General features: G+C 45.9%; 4 protein-coding genes across 5 annotated transcripts; 2 read left to right on the top strand and 2 right to left on the bottom strand.

The window, feature by feature from the left end:
• The first annotated feature begins 3,431 nt into the window (after window positions 1–3,431).
• LOC136492804 (RNA-binding KH domain-containing protein PEPPER-like) lies at window positions 3,432–7,143 on the top strand. Its single transcript, XM_066488823.1, has 6 exons — window positions 3,432–3,876; window positions 4,925–5,180; window positions 5,728–5,882; window positions 5,979–6,242; window positions 6,457–6,651; window positions 6,728–7,143. Exons 1-6 carry the CDS (start codon window positions 3,589–3,591, stop codon window positions 6,926–6,928), a joined length of 1,359 nt encoding a protein of 452 aa, XP_066344920.1. The 5' UTR covers window positions 3,432–3,588; the 3' UTR covers window positions 6,929–7,143.
• Window positions 7,144–7,638: 495 nt separating this feature from the next.
• Window positions 7,639–10,217, bottom strand: LOC136492789 (mediator of RNA polymerase II transcription subunit 31-like). Of its 2 annotated transcripts, XM_066488812.1 has the most exons (6): window positions 10,109–10,217; window positions 9,809–9,990; window positions 9,246–9,342; window positions 9,091–9,169; window positions 8,434–8,741; window positions 7,639–7,948 (listed from the first exon to the last, which is right to left on the bottom strand). In XM_066488812.1, the coding sequence occupies exons 2-6, from the start codon at window positions 9,939–9,941 to the stop codon at window positions 7,939–7,941; spliced, it is 627 nt and encodes a 208-aa protein (XP_066344909.1). In that variant the 5' UTR covers window positions 9,942–9,990; window positions 10,109–10,217; the 3' UTR covers window positions 7,639–7,938. The 2 variants fall into 2 exon arrangements, with proteins under 2 accessions (XP_066344909.1, XP_066344914.1); XM_066488817.1 differs by lacking the exon at window positions 9,809–9,990 and having other exon boundaries at window positions 10,109–10,209.
• Window positions 10,218–12,369: 2,152 nt separating this feature from the next.
• LOC136492780 (trihelix transcription factor ENAP1-like) lies at window positions 12,370–14,223 on the top strand. Its single transcript, XM_066488799.1, has one exon. The coding sequence runs from the start codon at window positions 12,810–12,812 to the stop codon at window positions 13,767–13,769; it is 960 nt and encodes a 319-aa protein (XP_066344896.1). The 5' UTR covers window positions 12,370–12,809; the 3' UTR covers window positions 13,770–14,223.
• A 1,554-nt stretch (window positions 14,224–15,777) lies between these two features.
• Window positions 15,778–20,578, bottom strand: LOC136492774 (polyadenylate-binding protein 1-like). The gene is made up of 6 exons (XM_066488788.1): window positions 20,329–20,578; window positions 20,093–20,168; window positions 17,313–17,392; window positions 16,800–16,991; window positions 16,644–16,726; window positions 15,778–16,146 (listed from the first exon to the last, which is right to left on the bottom strand). The coding sequence occupies exons 1-6, from the start codon at window positions 20,470–20,472 to the stop codon at window positions 16,092–16,094; spliced, it is 630 nt and encodes a 209-aa protein (XP_066344885.1). The 5' UTR covers window positions 20,473–20,578; the 3' UTR covers window positions 15,778–16,091.
• Between the last annotated feature and the right edge of the window lie 1,584 nt (window positions 20,579–22,162).

The following is a 22,162-nucleotide window of genomic DNA, read 5'->3' as shown; positions in this document are numbered from 1 at the left end:
AGCACATTTGAGCAAGGGTTAGAAACTTCACCGGCGCCCTAGATAGAAAAGATAGGGGTTCACAGAGTGACCGGATGCTGGTGGTGTAGTGACCGGACACTGGGTTCAGAGTCCGGTCAGTAGCAGCAGTAAGCACACGTCTCGGTCTTGTGACCGGACGCTGGCGTGAAGAGTGATCAGATGCTGGCAGGGTGCGTCCGGTCAATGCTGACATACGCTGACATGGTGGCGCACAGAGGAGACATTGAGTGACCGGACGCTAGGTGAGTCCGGTCGAGCATGACCGGACGCGTTCGGTCGTGAAATTTCACGTTTGGAACCTTACTGGAAACGATCGGACGCTGGGGTCCTGCGTCCAGTCACTTTCTAACTGACGCATCCGGTCATCACTTGATCGTTGAGATTGGGCGATCGGCGTTTGAAGCCGATGACACGTGGCATGCATCGGGCGACCGGACGCTGGGGTCCTACGTCCGGTCGATCTGACCGGAGCGTTCGGTCACCCCGTGTTGTGCCCAGTGAAGGGGTACAACAGCTCTATTTCATGGGGGCTTCTATTTAAGCCCCATGGTCGGCTCAAGCTCACTCTCTTGGCCATTTGCATTGACATAGCAACCTTGTGAGCTTAGCCAAAGCCCTCCCACTCATCTCCATCATTGTTTCATCATCATTGTGAGATTGGGAGAGAATCCAAGTGCATTGCTTGAGTGATTGCATCTAGAGGCACTTGGCATTCGTGTTGCGCTGTGGGATTCTTGTTACTCTTAGTGGTTGCCACCACCTAGATGGCTTGGAGCAGCGAGGATCGTTGAGCGGAAGTTGGTGATTGTCTCCGGCTCTGATCGTGGTGATTGAGAGGAGTCTTGTGCCTTCCCCGGTGGAGAGCCGAAAGATAACTCTAGTGGATTGCTCGTGTCATTGAGTTACCTCACTTGTGGGTAGGTTCTTGCGGTGTCCAATTGTGTGGACGAGGTTCGTGCAACACCTCTTAGCCGCTGAACCACCAAGTGTTGGTCGACACAACGGGGACTAGCGTGCCGACAAGCACGTGAACCTTGGGAGAAAAATTTGTTGTCTCTTGCCTTTGGTATTCTCCCGGTGATTGATTTAGTATTCATCTTGTGATTGGTTCACTCCTCTATACGGCGGTATAATCACCCTACTCACTCATTTATATTCTTGCAAACTAGTTGTGGCAAGCTCTTTAGTGTAATTAGAATTGAGAGCTTGCTTTGTTATTTTAAGTTCATCTAGTGGAGCTCTTTAGAGTAGTAAGATTGAGAGCTCTTAGTGAGTAGTAACATTGCAAGTTGTGTGCCTAGTAATCATTATAACTAAAATTATTGGATAGGTGGCTTGCAACCCTTATAGAGCTAGAGCAAGTTTGCATTTCGCTATTTGTCATACTAATCAAATTGCTCTAGTTGATTTGTAGATTTTTAAATAGGCTATTCACCCCCCCTCTAGCCATATTAGGAGCATACAATGAGCCAACCTTCGACCAGACCCTCGCTACGCGCGAGGGCTCGAGGAAAGTTGGACTCGTAAGGAGACCGGACGCACGGTCACAAAACAATAGACCCCCATAGGGGTCGAAATTTAGGAAAGACCTTTTCCAAACCCACCAAATCTCACGGCCATACCCACGATGGGTCCAACCTCGACGAGGGGAAATCACCATCCCTAGGTCACATCGTGGATAAAAAAGGCCAAGGCCCTCAGAGTTCTCTCGTTCGAAAAAGCCTCCGAAGGAGTATTCTACTCCTCCGAAGGCTCAGGGGCTACTGTCGGGGACCAATACTAGGGTACCCAAAGAGGAGGGACTAATGGTCGTCGATGATAGTTCATCCAAGCAATCAAGGGCACGACTACATTTCCGACCGATCCCCAGGTGCGCAAGCTCCGCCTCGCCCGACCCCAAGGCCGCGGGCTCCGCCTCGTTCGACCTCTAGTGGTGGGCTCCGCCTTGCCCGACCTCGGAGGGCTGGCTCCGCCTTGTCCGACCTCTGGGGGCGGGCTACGCCTTGCCCGACCTCTAGGGGTGGGCTCCGCCTCGCCCGACCTCAAGGCCACAGGCTCTGCCTTGTTCAACCTCTAGGGGCGGGCTCCGCCTTATCTGACCTCGGAGGACTAGCGCCGCCTCGTCTGACCTCTAGCGGTGGGCTCTGCCTCGCCAGACCTCAGAGGGCAGGCTCCGCCTCGCCCGACCCCGAGGTCGCGGGCTTCGCCTCGTCCGACCTCTGGGGTGGGCTCCGCCTCGCCCGACCCTTGGGTCTGCACTCCGCCTCGTCCGACCCCTTGGGTTTGCGCTCCACCTCGTCCGACCCTTGGGTCTGCGCTCTGCCTCGCCCGACCTCCGAGGGCGGGCTCCGCCTCACTCGACCCTGAGGCCACGGGCTCCGTCTCACCTGACCCCAAGGTCAAAGGCTCTACCTCGCCTGACGTAGACCTATACCATCGCCAACCACCCCAGGACCAAGCGTGTGGGCCTAGGTCAAAGCTCTGACACCAGGGAAGTGACCGGCACGCCCTGACATGACCCGAGGCCATGATGGGCCATGCCTGGGGGTTCACGTCAGGAACAGCGTCGGGCGAACCAGTGTTGTTCCGCCTGACCCTCGTACGAACATTGACCGGCACGTCGGTTCACCATGACGTCTGCCAGGACGGAGTGGAGCACCATGACCGACAGACAACGCCTGTGCATGGCGCTAGTGACAGACAAGACCGCGACATAGCGCCGCCTCTGTTGACATCTACAGGGTCGGTGGGCCCCACATGAAGGAGAAGGACCCGACGATCCTGAAGGACTTCCTCTTCCTCTGGTTCTCCTCTCTTCCTCCGCTGTAACCCTGCTTTCCCTTGACCTATAAAAGGGAAAGTAGGGTGTCCCATAAAGGGGATCAGAACTCATCGCAACACACCACAGGAGACTCGAATTCGATCAACTCATCGAACCTCTAACATACAACCGAGCAGCAACTGAGTTCTCAGCACCCGTTCACCCTTTCCATCAGAGACTTGTGACATGTCCCTCTCTCGCCCATTTGTAACTCCTACTACGAACTTTCAGTGCTAGTAATACGAGTGGCAGCAATGAAGTGGACGTAGGAACATTCTGCCCGAACCAGTATAAACCTCGTGTCCTCTTAGCACACGCAATATTAGAAATTTACTTGTTGATGGCAACTCGAAACACCGACAGACGTCTAGCGTGGCACCAGGTTAAATTAAACTGCCTTGAAAATCATCAAGATGAAAAAAACCGGTTACAATAGTTGAAGTAATTAAAATATCAGAGATTATAGTTAGAAAAAGGAGGTTAATGGGACCACAACAACAGGTCAATATAGGAGGTCAGGAGCACTTTTTTTCTGCCTCTAAACTACCGGCCCATCTAACCGTGGGCACGAGTCGAGCCCGTGAGAAACCAAATCGCGAGCCCACCCGCCCAGGGGCAGATCTCGTGCTCCCCTTCTCCAGTAGTCCAGTCCCCTCCACTTGCCGAGGCTCGCGACTCGCGACGCCTACCCCAGCCCCACGCCCCGCGACCCAAACCCTAGCCCCCTCCACCGTACCGCCACCGTCATGGCCGAACCATCCGCCGCCGCCGTCACCGCAGCTGAGGTCGTGGCGCCGGCTTCGTTGCCACCGCCGGTCGCCGAGGAGGCCGACGCCGCCGCGATGGAGGAGGCCTCGGCTGCCGCGAAGAGGTGGCCCGGGTGGCCCGGGGACAGCGTGTTCCGGCTGGTGGTGCCAGTGCTCAAGGTTGGAAGCATAATCGGACGGAAGGGCGAGCTCATCAAGCGCCTCGTCGAGGAGACCAAGGCCAGGGTCCGCATCCTCGAGGGCCCCGTCGGCGCCACCGAGCGTATCGTGAGTAGCGCTACCTTTTGCTGATGATTGATGATGGGTTTATGTCTTCTCTGACGCGAAGGGATGTTAACAAATTCAAAATTAGGATGCTTTGTACTGTGAATTATTGAGGTTGCTTGGTATTATGAGCTAATTTTTTATTGTTATTGTTATTATTATTTATGTATTACCTGTATGACCTGGCAATAAGGGCGCGTTTGGTTGGCGTCCACATTGCGCCGCACCTTTCGCGCCGCAATTTTGGCGCGCGTTTGGTTCGCGTCCGCACTTGCGGCGTGCCGCGGCGCGACCACAGCTCCGTAGTATATTTTTGCGCCACAACCTGCCAAAATGTCTGGCGAGCGAATCGAGCGCATCACTTCTGGTGTCGCCACTGTTGCGGTGCGGCGCGGTGAGGACGCCAGCCAAACCCGCCCTAAATGTGAGATACAGTCGCTGTGCTCTTGGGAAAAAGAAAGTTGGGATGTGCATGAGTTCACAAATATCTCAGCGGTGGAGTGGCCTAATTGACTCTCTGCGGTACTGCAAGTGTTTGCTGATTTGGTTAGTATCCTAAATAGATAGGACACTAGGACTGGAGTGGAAATCAACTTCTTATGGTTGGAAATTCTGGTCATACTACGCATCGATGTTGTTTCTTGTGATATTTAGTGTGTGCTGTATTTGTTGTGATGACTGTAAATATCGAAAAAGGTGTATCTATTCAGATACCAGAATGTTTAATGCTAGTACACCAGACAGTTATGTACAGAGGAGGGTATTAATGTGAGCCTTCAATATGCTTTTATGCTTATATATGTTGTGCGATACATGTAGAGATTTACTATATGGCCATTTGGGTTATAATGGTCGATGGTAGCTGTCTTTTCTTTTGGCACAATTAAGCAGGGTAACTATCTTCATTGTGTTTGTCCCTTCAATGAATTTAAATTTGATATTGGATAGCTCTTTTTCGCTAGTCTTGTTCAGCGATATTCTTAATATAGTATATCATGTTTCATGTTCTCTTTGGATAATTTCACTGAATCATGGATGTCGGATATTCCAGGTTTTGGTTTCTGGAAAAGAAGATCCAGGCTTGGAGCTACCTCCAGCCATTGATGCTCTCATGAGAGTTTTTAAGCGTGTCATTGGGATAACAGATGGAGCTGCTGAGGGCACTCAGGCCACTGCTACTCCTGGTGTATGTGCTGCCCGATTGTTGGTTCCTGGAGCTCAGGCAATTAATCTAATTGGGAAGCAAGGTGCCACTATCAAAGCAATCCAGGAGAGCACAGGTGCTACAATACGGGTAATATCAGTAGGTGAGGTGTTTCTCTGGACTGATGTATTGTGTGTTGATACTTGATACACAGTTAATTTTGTAAATTTTGTAAATTGTAGCGCAGTTGATCGTCTTGTGTTGGACTTAATATCTTATCTTCTTTCCCTGCTTCCAATGTAAATGTTGAATTTCTGGCAAGCTTTAGCTTTTATGATGCATAACACTTGCAAAATGATGCTGTCTTCCTTACATTTTAGCAAAATGGGTGCCATTGTTTTTAGAGTACTAGACATTTGACTGGACTTAATAAATAAATGTTATCATTCTTGTGAGAGGAGAACTTCCACTTTTAAAACTGATTTTATTATGTGTTGTTGTTAATGTGGTTAGGAGCTCTACCCTTATTTCAACTGCATGTTTTTAATCTTGCATGATTGGGTTAGCTGTATTGAACTCTTGGTTATAGAAGGTAAAAACCCTTTGATAAGTTATAAAATTAGCATCCCACACATATCATTATGGCATTAGAAAAGTTGTAAATTTGAAGTTCTCCTTAATAATGGTTTTTGGGTTATAAATATCTGCAGATGAACGGGAGCGACCATTCTATGTAACTGACGATGAAAGGATAGTTGAGATACAGGGCGATACAGAGAAAGTTCTAAAAGCACTGCAAGCAGTTTCTAACCATCTTCGGAAGTTTTTGGTTGACCATAGTGTACTTCCATTATTTGAAAAAACTGTAAGGATGCATTTCCAACTCACGCTAAACTTCACTAGTGCACCCTTTTACCCTTTATATCATTTTTGATTCACCGTTTTTACCTTTTTTTCCCAGAATACTACAGTGAGCCAAGATCGCAATGGTGATGGATGGAGTGATATGTCACATCCTTCAATTGGTTCTGCACAAGTGAATCAACCACCTTCAGTGGTAGATGAATATATTCTCCCAGTGAAGAGGGATCCTTTGTATCTTGAACGAGAATCTTTGGTAGATCATAACATTCATCGCTCAGGCGTATCACTTTATGGGCGGGATCCAGCCTTGTCAACACTACGACCCTCTGGAATACATGGTGCTGGCCCGCTACTTACGCAGGTCTGAGTTATCTCTGGCTTTGTATGAATTTTCATTCCTTTTTCATAAGACATTTAGTGGAATAAGCACAATTGAATTCTTTATTGCCTGGTTATTGTGCATTCCATACATTGATCCTTTTACAAGTTACTTAATAATTCCTACTTGGAAGCAGAGCTTCTCTTTTTGACCTTGAAGTGTTGCTATCTTGCTGACAAGAACTTATCATATGCAGATAACCCAAACCATGCAAATCCCACTTACCTATGCTGAAGACATTATAGGAGTTAAAGGAGCAAATATTGCGTACATACGAGCTAACAGTGGGGCTGTTGTTACAATTCAGGAGAGTTTGGGTAGTCCTGATGATATTACTGTTGAAATAAAGGGGACATCTTCACAGGTACAAGCTGCACAGCAGCTCATCCAGGTAATAGCACGTCATTCTTCTTTGCAGGTTTCGATTTCCACTACTGTAAACATTTTGACACCATCTCCTTATCCAGGACTCGTTGGCTGCACACCGAGAACCTGTCAGAAGCAGTTATGTGGGAGCAGGATTAGATTCACTGTATAGGTCCAGCTACTCACAATATGGCAGCTCCACCTATCCTTCGTCATCACAGCCATCTTATTCTAGCATCGATGATGTTAGTAGATACCCGTCTTCAGGTCTTGGTGGCTATGGGTCGAGTTACCGGTACTAGTAGTGTTCGTCCTTAGGCTTGAATGCTTGATGGCACCTTGTATCCATTCCTGGGGGATCATTGTACAAGTCAGCAAGTTTTCTGCTTTGTATGCTTCCGGGCAGAGATCTGGTAGATCATACTGTATCCCAGTACCCAGACTTCGGGGTCTGCTTTGTTTTGACAAACGATTGGTTTTATAGATTTTTCCCTTTCATGGAATCGGAAATTGTACTTGTTTACTAGTGCCTGTTTTTGTTAGCGCTGCAGTTTATTTGTGTAAGAGATCTAATTCGATGCTTGCATCTGTCTCCAGTATATTCATGCTGTTAAATCACAAAACCATAACAAATATAGGTTACTTAGCTCTGTTTTAAGTTGAAATTCTTTGAAGTTACTTTTGTATACTACCTCCGTCCTAAAAAGAATGTGACTATAGGTTGCATGTCATGAAAAGTGGTTTATGTTTGATTAAATTTGTAGTGAATAATATTTATAGTTATGTTTTTAAATTAATTTATTATAAAAATACATTTTGTAATTAATCTGATAGTATTTATTTAGTATCATAAATTTGATATTTTTTATTTATAATTGGTCGAACTTAAGATACTACAACGTGATATTGTGCTAAAATTGTATTCTTTTAGGGATTGAGGTAGTAAAAAATGCAGAAAAATGTACGATGGTTTTGCATGACTAGAATATTGCCAAAATGTCAGCCTCGGATCTGGGACCAACGGCCATATATAATAGTTTAACAGTGCATGTTTATTACGAAACATTAAGGTAAATGGTATGATCATTCAGGAAAATGTTGACATATAAAGTGACATCTGCAAGCTCTTACAACACGCAGTATTTGTTCTTACTTCTCTCTTAGTCAGAAGCTTCCATTCTAAAAACTCAGCAACCCTCAACTACAAGGCCAAATAACCAACACTTAAGCAAAAGGAAATAATAAGGCTCCAGAGGCAGCAACTGCGCTTGAATCCAGAATTGTCCATTGATGAGTTACGCAAGATGTTCAACTAACCCATCCTGCGATGATGTACACATATCATCAGTCAAATGGTAGTTTTATGGAACATTCATATCACACTACCCCGAGCCCTGGCTAAGCTCTGAGGGCAGCAAAAGGAAATATGCAGTCACTTGCAGTTACATGAAGTCCACATTTCAATTGACTACAGTCTTTAACAAAGCTGAAGTAAAATTTATATTGCTTGAATCAATATCATTGTTGACAAAATTTCAGATAAATTTACTCAAACAATGGGCCAAAGATCAGAGAAGAAAAAGTAAAACTGTTCACCACTGTCTTCAATGAAGAAGAGTAACTGCAGTGGAGACGAGGATCTTCATAATCTATATTGGAAGAGTGGCCATAATTGGATCGTGTCCTTTGAAAATAATAGTTCACCAATGATTTCATAGCACAGACAAAATAGCAAGGAAAGAAAACAGTGCAAGGACAAATAACTTCATAAAACAAATTGTTGAATGATTGCAAGGGAGGTGCATACTTCCTCTTTCTGTTGCCCATAGCATTTCTCATGTCATTCTTCGGCATATTAGTGCCTGGAGTTCCCACAAATTGCATAGGAGACATTGCAGATGCACCACCTGCTACCACAGGTGGCATAGACGATGTTGGTGCAGGAACAGGTGGAGCTACAGGTGTCGGCACTGATGCTGATAAGGGCAATGTAGCAGGTGCTTGTGAAGGTGCAGGTGCAGGAGTTGGTTCAGGAGGAGGGCGTGGTAGGATGTGCTTCAGTCTGTTATTCCTGTAGTTTTTCCAGAAGAAATATTGCTGCCTATGAGCAAGCTCCTGTCAAACATTGAGTTGGTAGGTGTTAATTTCATACAAGTAGTCTTAATTAATTAAAATAATATGGCAAAAAGTAAAATTATGAACATTTATAAACCATGCAAAAGCTCTTTCCTTCAACAGTTCCTACACAAATAAATATATCAACCATATTCTACACAAGCACTAATATCAAGTTTGTGCGACTTTCTGTTTTTTTCATAGTTTCTAGCAAGCAAGTCAAAATAATATGGCTCCACAGAGCAACTTCAGCTAGGTTTTGAAAGGAGGGATGACGCTGCAAGACGGTAAACAAAAGCTAAAAACTGGTGCTCAAGTGTGAATGTCTGAATTTAGGACAAAATATCACCTTGCTTGTTGGATGTGCCATGGCATTTCGGAAATTGGCATTTTGGAGGAGCTCAAGAAAGAAAAGGCAGTGTGGATACCTGCATCATCAGCAAAAACAATGAGCAAGCAATTTTCTCAGTTGCAGACAAAACTACTGAATATGGTCTCACTCACATTATGTATTTGATATACTCCGACTGCTGCCAGTATTTTAGGTACTTGAGGTACCCGATAAATGCCTCATCCTCGAAATATCTATTCTGTGCTAGATCTATTAGGGAAAAAAAAGAGCATTCAAATCTTCCATGTAGTACAAACAAATACGCATTGCACAAGAAAGTCTAAGGAAAAAACAAGGAGCAATGAGGCGCGCAAAAATGATGAAATTCAAGCAATACTACTAACAATATCACAGCCTCAGCTTAGCAATCATACCCTATTGATAGGAAATCGCTCATGAGGCCCACGCAGATAGGGCCAGTTTGAATAGGGGGAACTAGTGCTAAAAATTCCTAAGCAATCACCCCTCCATTCTCAAGCAGGAACTTACTGAGAAAAACACACTACTACGGAATTTTTCTGTCGGTTGCAATGGATTGCTAGTTACTAGCAGTCACCAACCGATGCAGCAACACATCCTCATTTAACATTTATTAGTTCCATAGATGCGTACAACATCAGATTAGCTAATCCTAACGAGTTGAGATGAAACAAGAGAACGGAGGACAGTACAGTACAGTGGATGTAGGTAGGGTTGGCGAGGCACTGCACGAACTCCAACTCGAGTAGGAACCGCTGATTCCCATTGTCAGGGTCCTTGTACGGCGGCGGCTTCCCCCCGGCGCCAGGGTTGGACTCGACGTCGGCCATGTGGGTTCGATCAGTTGAACCAGGGGCAGACCCAGGAAAGCCGATAATTCTTCCAAAAGGATTTGTAATTAGATCAGATCCGAATAAATATATAGCCAAATAGCTTAAGTTAGGGTTCCGGTGCCCGGTTTCGCACAGCAAGAACGGAAGAGAAAGGGTGCGCATACCTGTTGGCGGTTTGCCGCCGGCGAAGAAAGTGACGAAGACCTGGGCACCTTGCCGCACCAGAGAGAGCGCACGTCGGTTGAGGCAGAAGAAAAGGCTTGAGAAGTGGCCTCCAACAGTTTATTGCGAGTATTTTGTTTCCAAATATATACTCCCTCTCTAAATAATTGTTGTTTTTACTTTCTGAGAAACAATTTTTATTAAATATATAAAAAATAATAATATTTATGATATAAAATTAATATCATTAGATAGATCGTTGAATTTATTTTTATAATAAATTTGTTTGGAGTTATAAATGTTGCACACATTTTCTATAAATCTAATCAAACTTACGGCATAAAAATAAAAAACAACGGTTATTTAGGGACAGAGAAACTATTTTGCAAAATGATCTCAAATCCTAGAGTTTAGTTGTCAGTTAATGTACATGGATCATTGACGCAACTAGTCAATTTTATGCCTAGGACCACTTTGTGTGTGTGTGTGTATATATATATATATATATATATATATATATATATATATATATATATATATATATATATATATATAGAGAGAGAGAGAGAGAGAGAGAGAGAGCACCTGCACTAAGTCAAAATACCGTCCACACCAGTTTAATATTGATAGTTAACTTAACGAGCTCATAAATACATAAATTTCGATAATATTTCAACTCTATGCTTAATTTTACAACATAATTGATGAAACACATGAATGTGGTGAAAAAAAAAACGTAGCCAATGGTTGTTTGGTTCGGCTTTGCTTCTCATATCTTCATTTAAAATATATTTGTAATGTAGTCTATTATAAAATACAATTGGTTAATGAAAAAATTGGCAACATACCATGTTGTTCTAGGCCTTAGCCTTCTAACACCGGGTTGTTGCACAATGGTCGCAAGCCTGCAAAGTGGACACAACGAAGTGAAGAGCCAAAGAAGATGTCGTAGTGAATCACTAGAATGTCAATTTCATTATTCATCATCCCCTTAACATGCCCACTCGGGGCTTTTATATTTATATTTATTTATACATGTTTGTAGGCTTTTACTGGACTAAAATACCATCACACCCGCTCTAGATTCCTGTCATACTCTCGCCATGCGGGGATGATCCGGTCCTGAAGTAGTGACCTTCCCTAGTTGCCGCCGTCTTCTGCTCGTGGCTGGTCCCCTTAGTTAACTCTCACTTCGCCACCTATGAATCGACGTCTTCGACTCCTGGCTTCCTTCCGCCATTTCGCCTTCCTTTGCCGCCTTCTGGTTTCGCCACGACAAAATCTAGAAACACGCCCACAATTGACTGGCGCTCGCGGCGAAAGGCGTACCCGAGATTAGAAGCGACGAAAAGAGAGTCTTTAAGGTGAGGAACAGTGAAATACAGGTTATCACTTATGCCCACAAGCTGCTTATTTATTGTTCCTCGCCTCTGAACCCCTAGCTCCTTCACCATTCCACTCCTTGGTCCTTTGGGGTTCTTGGCCCGAACAAGGAACGAAACCAACTGAATGTCTGGATGGTGGAAGGTGGAGTGAGGGGTGCCGAAAGGGTGTAACTCCACCCCCCCCCCCCCCCCCCCAAGTCCCCAACATACCACTTGCTCTACTTCAGATAACGGGGATATTTTATTCAGGAGAATTGAGAATTTAAATTTTACCTTCTGTTATCTATTACATGAACACTATAAATGAGTGATTGCTTAGGCCCTATTTGGATCGGTTTTGGATTCTTAAAAACCAGTTGAATTCTAAGAAAAAACTAGTAGGGGTGTTTGATCCTAGTTTTTTTAAGAATCTGACTTCATTTATTGCTCTTTGGGTCAAAGAAACTGACAAAAGATGAGTATTAACGGCTTTCTGGTTTCTAAGAATCTGGCAAAACCAAGAAAAATTAGATATCAACAGTTTCCTGGTTTTAAGATTCTGACAAAAACTGACCATAAAACTGATAAAACTAGCATGTTTTGGATTCCACCCCGTTCTCAAAAGCCAGGTACTTCTGGAGGACCTAAACATGCCCTTACTGACTTACTGTATTGCTGCGGCCCGCGGGTTCCCTGATGCTGATCGATCGTCGTAGGCGCGTGGCCGGGTCGCCTACTCCGTCACCGTCATGCACTCACGCGAACTGAACAGCGTCCCTGGCTGGATTTCGGAATCGGAAAGGGAAAAAAAAAAATCAGGCCGATGCCGCGCGGAACCGAGGGAAAAAGGCAGTGCGGCCGCCAGTCGCCACCCACCCAAACCACCCATCCCGATCCAACACGGCACACGGCCACGCCGCGCGGCTGCGGAGCAGCGGAGGCGGGCTCCCGCGCCCACGCCCACCACGGCACGGGCTCCGCACGATGCGGCGCCGCGCCGTACTCCCGTGGCCTCGTGCCGTTCCATCGCGCCCCCTTCCCTCACGGCCTGATGCCCTCAGCCGGTCAGCCCTCATCCATCCGCCGCGCGCCGCGAGTACGCGACTCTGCGACAAACCCCGCAAGCAAAACCACCGCACCGCTCCGCCCGCCCACGCGGCCGCAGCGGTGGGCGATGCCCTCCCCAGCCGGTCATTTCACCGCGGGGGCGCGGCCCACCACCGCACCGCCCCGCCTCCTCCTCCTTTTATGACCGGTTCCCCACCTCCGCCTCCGTTCCGCATCTCCACCACCACCACCAAACCCTAGCCGCCGCCGCCACCGCCACAGCTGACCGGCCATGTCTTCCTCGTCCTCCGACGCGGCCAGGGACGACGCCGTCTCATCTCCCGACCTGCCCCCTCTGGCCGCTCCCGTCGCCGCGGCGGCTGCTGCGGCCGCGGCCGCGGCCTCCTCGGGGGGAGGCATAGGGCTCGGGGGCGGGGGCTCCGGCCGGAGGCTGCCGCCGCCGTGCTGGACGCACGAGGAGACCCTCGCGCTCATCGAGGCCTACCGCCACAGGTGGGAGGCGGTGCGGAAGGGCAACCTGCGGGCCGCGGACTGGGACGCCGTGGCCAACACCGTCACCGCTCGCTGCGGGCGGTTCCCCACCGCCACGCACAAGTCCGGCGTGCAGTGCCGCCACAAGATCGAGAAGCTTCGGAAGCGATACCGCGCTGAGCGGTCGCGCTCCGCGGGGCGGTCCAAGGGGCCCAAGTGGCCATTCTTCCCGCTCCTCCACGACCTCGCCGGTGGCGGCGTGCCGGACCCGAGCCCCAACGCCATCGTCAAGATCAAGACAAAGGGCCCCGCCCCGGCGGCGTCCCCTCCTTCCCCCGTGTCCTCCCCTTCCTCATCCGAGGAGGCTGTGCGGAGCAGGAGCCTGCACGGGCTCATCTCCAACGGCGGGGCCGGGAGCGGGCTGCGCTTCACCATCCCCAAGGCCTCCCGCACGAAGCCCGCCGCCGTGGCAGCTGTGAAGTTGGAGAGGGGCGGCGGCGGCGAGGACGACGCCGAGTCAGAGGCCATGGCGGAGGTAGCTGCCGCACTGCGGGCGGTCGGGGAGGGGTTCCTGCGTATGGAGGAGCGCAGGCTGGAGCTCTCACTGCAGATGGAGAAGGAAAGGATGGAGTCGGAGATGAAGCGCACCCAGACAATGCTCGACGCCCAGCAGCTCTTCCTTGAGGCCTTCCTCGGTAAGCAGCAGCAGAACAAGAAGGCCAGAGTCTCCCCTCCCTCTGCCGCAATGGAAGAGGACTGATCGATCGATGTAGCCCCGCCGGCTGCTCTAGTTCTGCTCTGTGAACCTTGTGTGCATGCTTGCTCGCTCTGTGTTAACTGTTGTTCATGCTAGTAGTTGTTGACTTCGATGTTAGTAGCAATTTAATCTTATTGTGTATGGATGGTGAATTGAACCGAACAAGGGGGTTTGGGGCAAAGGATGTAGGTGTAGGGATATGGTAAGCTGGGGAGGACGAGGTTTTAATTAGAAATTAGGAAGTCTCAGTTGTATTCAGTGAATTACTTGTGTTATGAATTATGAGAACTTATGATGAGCTGCTCTGCTGCTGTTATGTTAAAACACTGCAGCTTGTTCAAATGGCATCTGCTCGTTGTCAATTTTGTTGTTGAGTTTGCTTGCTAGACTCTTGCTGCATTCGAGATATTCGGTGAGCAAGCATATGGAATCTCTATATTTCACTGAGGTTCGCCCTGTTTTGTGAGCAAACTGCAGTACTAGATTATACAGCCAGACAGGACTATATGTTGCAGTCAGTCAGGAATGTTTAGACCCTTAGGGCGTGTTTAGTTCCCAATTTTTTTTTTATTTGCCTCCTACAGTAAAAGAGCATGTTTGGACACATGCATGGAGTACTAAATGTAGACGAAAAAAAACTAATTGCACAGTTCTCGGCAAAATCGCGAGACGAATCTTTTAAGCCTAATTAGTCTATGAAAAGCCTTAAGTGCTACAGTAACCCGCATGTGCTAATGACCGATTAATTAGTATTATTAGATTCATCTCGCAGTTTCCTGATGGGTTCTGTAATTTGTTTTTTTATTAGTATCCAAAAACCTCTCCCGACATTCTTTCGACACATCCGATGTGACACCAAAAAATTTTCACCTCCCCAACTAAACACACCCTAAGATGCAGCACTAACGGGACTACAAGTTGCAGTCAGTCAGTCAGGCTTTGAAGCGTGCACCTAGTTGAGACTGTGTTGCATGAATGCCCTTCCATATCGCTAAGGAAATGCCTCAGATCTGTCACAAGCGAAACACAGCCGTAGGAACAGAAGCATTACGATTACAATAAGCGATGGCAAACCGCATATCAAAACGGTAATTCTGAACAACACTCAGTGTTTCTCTTTCAACACTCAGATTCCTCTCTCATTTTTCTCCATCCAGGCCTCTTCTCCCTCTTCTTCGCCAACTCCAGCGGGCTTTGAAGGGGCTTGGGGGAGGGGCTTTGAAGGGGCTTGGGGGAGGCAGGATCCAGCGGGCTTTGAAGGGGCTTGGGGGAGGCAGGCTGGTTAGGCAGTGGGGACAGCGGGAGGGCGGCGTTAGAGTTCCGGCAACGAAAGAGGCGACCAGGCCAGGTCGTGGCGAGGGGGCCACGACAGCGACAGGAAGAGGAGGGGGGAGGGGAAGGAGGAGGCCGCCATGGGCGCAAAGAGGAGGGGGGAGGGGAAGGAGGAGGCTGCCATGGGCACGGATAGGGTCTTGCCAGAGAGCTCCACGGCCACGGCCACGGCCACGGTCACGGCCAGCGAGACCCTACCGTGCCACGGCGAGGCAGGTGGCGCGTCAAGAAGAAGAAGAAGACGGTGAAGAAAAAAAAAATGCTCGGACAGCGCTGGTATAGACAAACTCAATCAGAAAGCTTATTGCTGATGTAGAGCAGCATTCAGGTATATGAAATCCGAAATCGCACTTCAGTTTGAAAATCCCAGAAGGTAAGAAGCTCAGAATTATTCGACGTAGGAACCCTGGAAATATGAAATATCTAAGCACACGTGTATTGGACAGAACCTTTCAAATCCTGAAGGTGAAAAAAAGAGAGCAAATTTGCACCCATTTAACTCTCGCTAAGTACGTAGTGCAACACAGACGTCGATATAGAACAATAGAACATTTGGATTAAGAGCCCATTTGGAACACAGGAGACGAAAAACACAGAAAACAGAAAAAATTTCAACGTTCAAAAGGGTACCTAACTTACAACGAAAAGGCATACATCACGTGCATTGGATTTCAGAAAATAGACTCCATTGCAACTTTCTGATCAAAAAGTACATTTTTTGGACATCTGTCAATCTGGTTGATTTCAGATAACTGCGGTAAAACTCAAGAAAAAAAAAACATTTTCTAAGGTAGAAGGTTGTCAACATGTTATTGCAGATCGGTCTTCAAGGGGAGTTACGAAACGAAAAAACTATGCAAGAGCTGAGTCTTCCGGGCCTGCCTATTCAGGATGCACAATACTGGAACTATAGTTCTGTACCACCATATGTTGGGGACATTTGCTAGCTTTACAAAACTGAGTGGCTCAGTGAATCACATCAACCCAGTAGGATTAGTAGTAAGGGCTGTAGCTGTACCCCAGGAACCTCCTGAATCTTGGTACCTTCCTGCAGAGTAAATAAAACAAACACTAGAAATAACATTCTGATGAATCAGGAAACCATCCACATTTCATAAATAATAAGGCTTGCTTTCCCAGGTCAATTTCACTAAAAACATTTTAGTCATGCTTTCCCCCGGATTCAGGTCAACTTCTTCGAACTTTTCAGTCATGTATTCCCCAGGATGACTCATAAGGCATGTTTTCACACAAAAATGGATACGTTGTTTGGTAAATGTTAGCTCTGAAAGGTGAGAGGTAGGGAGATTTTATTATTATTACTCTCTTTTTTTTGGAGGGGGGGGGGGGGGGGGGGTGCGGTGGTTAAGTTTGAGATTCCACAAATGTCAGTCCTAGTCATTTGACCCAGATTCAATGGTGGAGAAGCTCAAGTGCCTCAAAAAGTGATAATGTGTTGATTGCAACTAGTCAAAATAGCACTTCCATGTTTACCATCTTTCCACATCCACGTGTAATGTATCTTCATGAAGAAAAACTCCTTACCCATAAGATGGATAGAAAGGATAAACTGAGTGCCTTCCCCTAGATTGCTTCATTCCTGGAATGTTGGTTCTTTTTGGACAAACCTACATTCAGAATGAAGATTAGACAAAAAATGACAAAATAAATGTTAGAAAGTTGAAACCAAGTCCTTTGGACCTTCAAAGGACGACCATGAAGTTCTGTTTCATTCAAAAGGAGAGCATTCTGGACAGCCTCAACTTCATCAAACTCCACATAAGCAAACCCTTTGGGTTGACCAAAGCTGTCTGTCAAGACTGTCACCCTGTTGATAGTTCCACAAAACTGAAAATGCTGCTGAACTTCCTCCGGCAAGCAAGCATAGTCAACCTGAAGCAAGGTGGCACATGGTTTACATCTTACTCACAATCGTAGCAAACTAAGAACTACATGTTGCCAATTTTAATGCATTTTTAAGGGACAAGTATATATTTTTTTTCAAAACATATAAGATGCCACAAACCCCAGCCACAGGAAGAAACAGTTACAGTAACTAAAGAACATAGGCAGGCCGCAGGCATAAAAGTTCAACAACAACTGGAGTTCATTTTAGTGACATAATCATTGCTCAAGAGCTGCAGGACATTTGTCAGGTGTTTAGGACATGCTTGAATAGCACTAGGACAAGAGGTACAAGAGAAGAAAACTCACATTCCCAACATAGATGGAGCGAACATCCACCTCTGCCTTGTCAACTGTTGTTGCGGCCACAGCTGTTTCAGATTCTTCTTCTGTGAATACAAACAAATAAAAAGAGTGGTAAACAGCTATATAGCTTAGTGGGAAAATGGGAGCAGTATTCCATTGAAGCAGTGGGGCTGAGAAAAATGAAATTACTACACCGTACTCGCAATCAGAAATTATGAAGCCTGTAACAAGAAAAAGATACTACAAGCACAGCAACAAAGCTATGTAATCAGTACCCATGATTGTATAAAGTATAGATGGACTTACAAATTAAGTAGATATATAAGCAGAGGTATGGTATGTGGCATATACTTTATACACAATACTATTTTCAGAATATTTGCAGAACTCACTTTCTAAACAAGATCATCTGAAAGTTTGTCGTCACTGCCTATAAATTTTCAGAAGTAGAACTGTAGAAGTACCAATGAGGTGAAAAAGATGTCTGCAAGTAATTAAGCTGAGCATAAGCTTTACTGCTTTAGTCACATTGTCTCTATGTGTACAAAATGTTCCTTCTATGGAATATAGGCATATAGCATTAGCATCATTGTGGTGCCCTATGCAAGAATAGTTGTATGCATAAATACTTGTATTATCAGAAAAGAAAACTTGTAGCTTAGGGCGCCCATGCCCACATGAGAGAAAAACCATATATAGTTCATCTGATGGAAATGTCCACTATCACAACAATAAACTGTAGCTAAGGGACAAAATACATCACAGTAATCTTTTTCAGTGTTTACTTAAATGCTGTTAGCAGGAACCAGATACCCAATGCATGCTGCTAAAACATGCCGCATGCCTTGTCCTTCTATGCTGCAGGCAACTTTGGAAGATCCAGAATGAAGCAGTCTTCCAGAACAAAGAACCATCCATCAGTTGTCTCCTCCAAGCATGCTGAGCAGCACTTATGGCGCACTCACCTCTTGCGCAATGATCAAACCACCTCCGCCAAATGGTATTTTTATTTTTTCAGTGTAACCTCATGAGAGTTTGCACTGAATTATGTATCAAATAAAAAAGTTTGGCTGCAAGAGACGTAATGGATTAAGGTGGGACTCTCTTTCCTAGCAGTTCTGAGCTTGCACATATTTCCTAGTAGTACAGGGCTCATAATTGAATCCTAGGAGACACTCAAGTAACACTATGCAAACATCAAAATGCAGCTTAGGCCTGATGTCTCCGATTACTCTATCTAGAAATGCAATAATTGACCACATGAACAACATTGTAATACACTTGAGATGTTTAATGCCAGAATGTGGTTGCAAAAAGCATCTCCGACAGTCTGGCTGATCACTTATGACAGTCATTCAAAGTAATGCTTAGCTGCAGCACAAGCATTCAATAAGTAACCAAGCAAGCGTACCTTCTGAATTGTAACTATACTAGTCGTGCTTTGATCACAAGACCATTATGTCTTCGTCAAAATCTGTTCAATTTCAGTACAAAATACTACCACTGACCAACATAACAAATGATGGAGGCAAACAGACATAATTTTTGTCAATCACACAACACATGAGAAATGCAATAATTGACCACATGACCAACATTGTAATACACTTGAGATGTTCAATGCCAGAATGTGGCTGCAAAAAGCATCGCCGACAGTCTGGCTGATCACTTATGACAGCCACTCAAAGTAATGCTTAGCTGCAGCACAAGCATTCGATAAGTAACCAAGCTTACATGCTGAATTGTAACAATACTAGTCATGCTTTGATCACAATATATCAACCATTATGTATTTCAGTACAAAATACTACCACTGACCAACATAACAAATGAGGCAAACAGACATAATGTTCGTCAATCCACACAACACATGAGAATGCCGAAATGCATCATCCACCGCTCTTACTGCAACCACATAACACATCTCCTCAAACAGGCTTGTTTGGATCCAACAACTAAACTTTAGCTGGCTAAATTTAGCTACTGGGGATCCAAACAGTCCAGCTAAATGATCAGCTAAAGTTTAGCTGGGTTTAGCTATTTCAACCCAGCTAAACTCAGCTAAAGTTTAGCTTAGGGGGTGTTTGGTTCTTTAGTCGCTTCTAAAATTCATATCACATCAAATGTTTAGATACTAATAAGGAGCATTAAATATAGATTAATTACAAAACCAATTACATAGATGGAGGCTAATTTGCGAGACGATTTTTTAAGCCTAATTAATCTGTCATTAGCACATGTTTACTGTAGCACCGAGTTGTCAAATCATGGACTAATTAGGCTTAAAAGATTCGTCTCGTAAATTAGTCGCAAGTTGTGCAATTAGTTTCGTAATTAGTCTATATTTAATATTCCATGCATGTGTCCAAACATTTGATATGACAGGAATTTTAGGAGGGACTGCAGTAACCAAAGAGGGCCTTAGTCTATTAGCCGGAGGATCCAAACACGCCAGCTAAAGTTTAGCTGGAAGAAATTTTAGCTGGCTAAAGTTTAGTTTTTAAAATTTTAGCTAGCTAAACTTTAGTTGGGTGGATCCAAACAGGTCACTTATAGGCAGTAAACTGAAGCCAACTACATAGCACCAGAACGAACTACATGCTCTGGCAAACAAACCACACCACAAATTCAGTCACAGACCACTAAAATGGTTAAATCAGCATGCTGTCTGGCAAAGTAAATAAATAAATAAAATCCCGGTACCCGCAGTTTACTTCAGCGGTCAACTTACACCAAAACAAGGCAAACAGAGATGGTGTGTGTTTATTAGCAAAACGAATTACCATGCGATGGGGCGGGTGGTATCTCAAACACGAGTTTCTCCAACTCCCGCAGCCGCCTCCGCATTTCTTCAATCTCCTGCAGCCCACGATACCCTAACACGCATAAGCACTGCCGTACCAAAGCAAACGCTACGAGACCTTAATCGCTCGAGCGAGTCCTTATATTCACGCAAAGGTAGGAGGCGACATTGCAAAACAAGCGCGCGCGCAGGCGCACACCGCACGCACGCACGCACCTGATCCCTGGTGGAGAGGCTGGCTCGGAGCTCTGCAGCGGAAGGATGGTCCGTCTCTCCTTCCTCGACGCGGCGGGCGCGCGCGCGGTGACTAGAGCCGCGCATCTCATCGCCGCTTGGGGCTCGCTTCGCAGTCATCGCCATCGCCACTGCCACTGCCGCCGCCGCCGCCGCCGCAACCGCAACTGCTGCTTTGCTTTGGTGCTCCGCCCTCTTTTCCTCCGCTTGTCGTGTTTGTGTGAGCGTGACTGACGACGTGGTGCGGTTTGATTCCGGGAGTTGCTTTTGCAGCTATGTTTTGTTTTCATATTTTTTCTATCGGTTTCGGATCCAGTGGACTGGGCCCAACTGTACGGGTGGCAGATGGACGGCTCGGATCGGATCAACCCTTGACGTTAGACGACACGGGCGAGACGCAAGAATCTAGCAAGTGCATAAGATGAAATCGTGAATTGCGCTGGCAAGAAGCAACAATCATGCATTTCTTTCCGAATAGGTTTAGGCCTTTTTCTAAAATTTAGTTCCTATCATATCGTATGTTTGATACATGGATGAAGTATTAAATATAAACTAAAAAATAACTAAATGCGTAGATTGCGATTACTTTGCGAGATGATTTTTAAGCCTAATTTGTCTATGATTTGACAGTATAGTGCTACAGTAAATATGTGCTAATGCCGGATTAATTAGGCTTAATAAATTCGTCTTGTGAATTCATGAGGACTTCTATAATTTGTTTTATTATTACTGTCCGAACACTTCCACGTGACCCCCAAATTGACATCCGATGTGACGCCCCTAAATTTTCGCCCCTAGATTTAAACACCACCTTAGTAATATTATGGTATGATCAATATAATTTAGACTTCAAGCACAACCCTTTGCCCAAGCTCACTCCAGGCCACCTTCTTAACGCATAATTATAACACATATCCAATTCGATTCATTCATGGGATGAGTAGCACTCGGACGTAGCTTGGGGCCATCCGATTCCAAGAATATGAGCCGTTCGATCTCAACGCATATAACAGAAGAAACGAGCGCACATATCCCTCCCCCACGTAACGGAACCCCCACGCGTGCACTCGCGGCGACCTATCCCCGCCGCGCCGCCATACCACGACGCACCACTGGCATCGAGTAGAAGGGAAGGGGCGGCGCTCGCCTGCGCCTCTGGCTTGGATGCCTAGCCAGCACCGAGAGAAGATGGAGACATCGAGGCGAGGAGGAAACAAGATGCAACACCTGATCTACTTTTTAAACATCCAAATGTAGCACTTGCAACATTCGTCTCAAAACAGATGGAACACTTAGAACATGCATATGAAGCATTTGCAAAAACAGCTCAAAACCATTGTAAAACATAGGCAACATCCAGATAAAACACCTGCAACACATGTGTGAAATATATGTAACATCAAAATAAACACATGTGACAGAACCGCCCAATTTATACAAGATCAAGTACGGTTGTCCCCGCTAACACGTTGACACACCCATACTTTCACTCATATAAACCCGGTAGTCCGCCGAGTGTCCCGAAAGACCTCGGTAAATCAACATCACAACCAAGATCGCGTGATTAAGCAAATACACATCACATACATCGGGTTGCAGCGGAAATAATATTACAAAGGGGTTAACAAATAATAGTACAAGTTTGGGTTTCAAAACCGCTTAGTGAAAACAACATAGCTTTCAAATGATTACATTAATATAAGTTCCAAATATATTGCTAGCATAGTGACATCATCCGATAAAAGCATATAGATGAGGAGTAAGTATAGAATCACCGAGCCCACCGGTGGTTAGCCACCACCATCAACAGGTCGAG

This window comes from Miscanthus floridulus, chromosome 1 (genome assembly GCF_019320115.1).
Source record: "Miscanthus floridulus cultivar M001 chromosome 1, ASM1932011v1, whole genome shotgun sequence".
Lineage (NCBI taxonomy): Eukaryota > Viridiplantae > Streptophyta > Magnoliopsida > Poales > Poaceae > Miscanthus > Miscanthus floridulus.
Note: the sequence above shows the minus strand (reverse complement) of the source record. Positions and strands in the feature narration are given on the sequence as shown.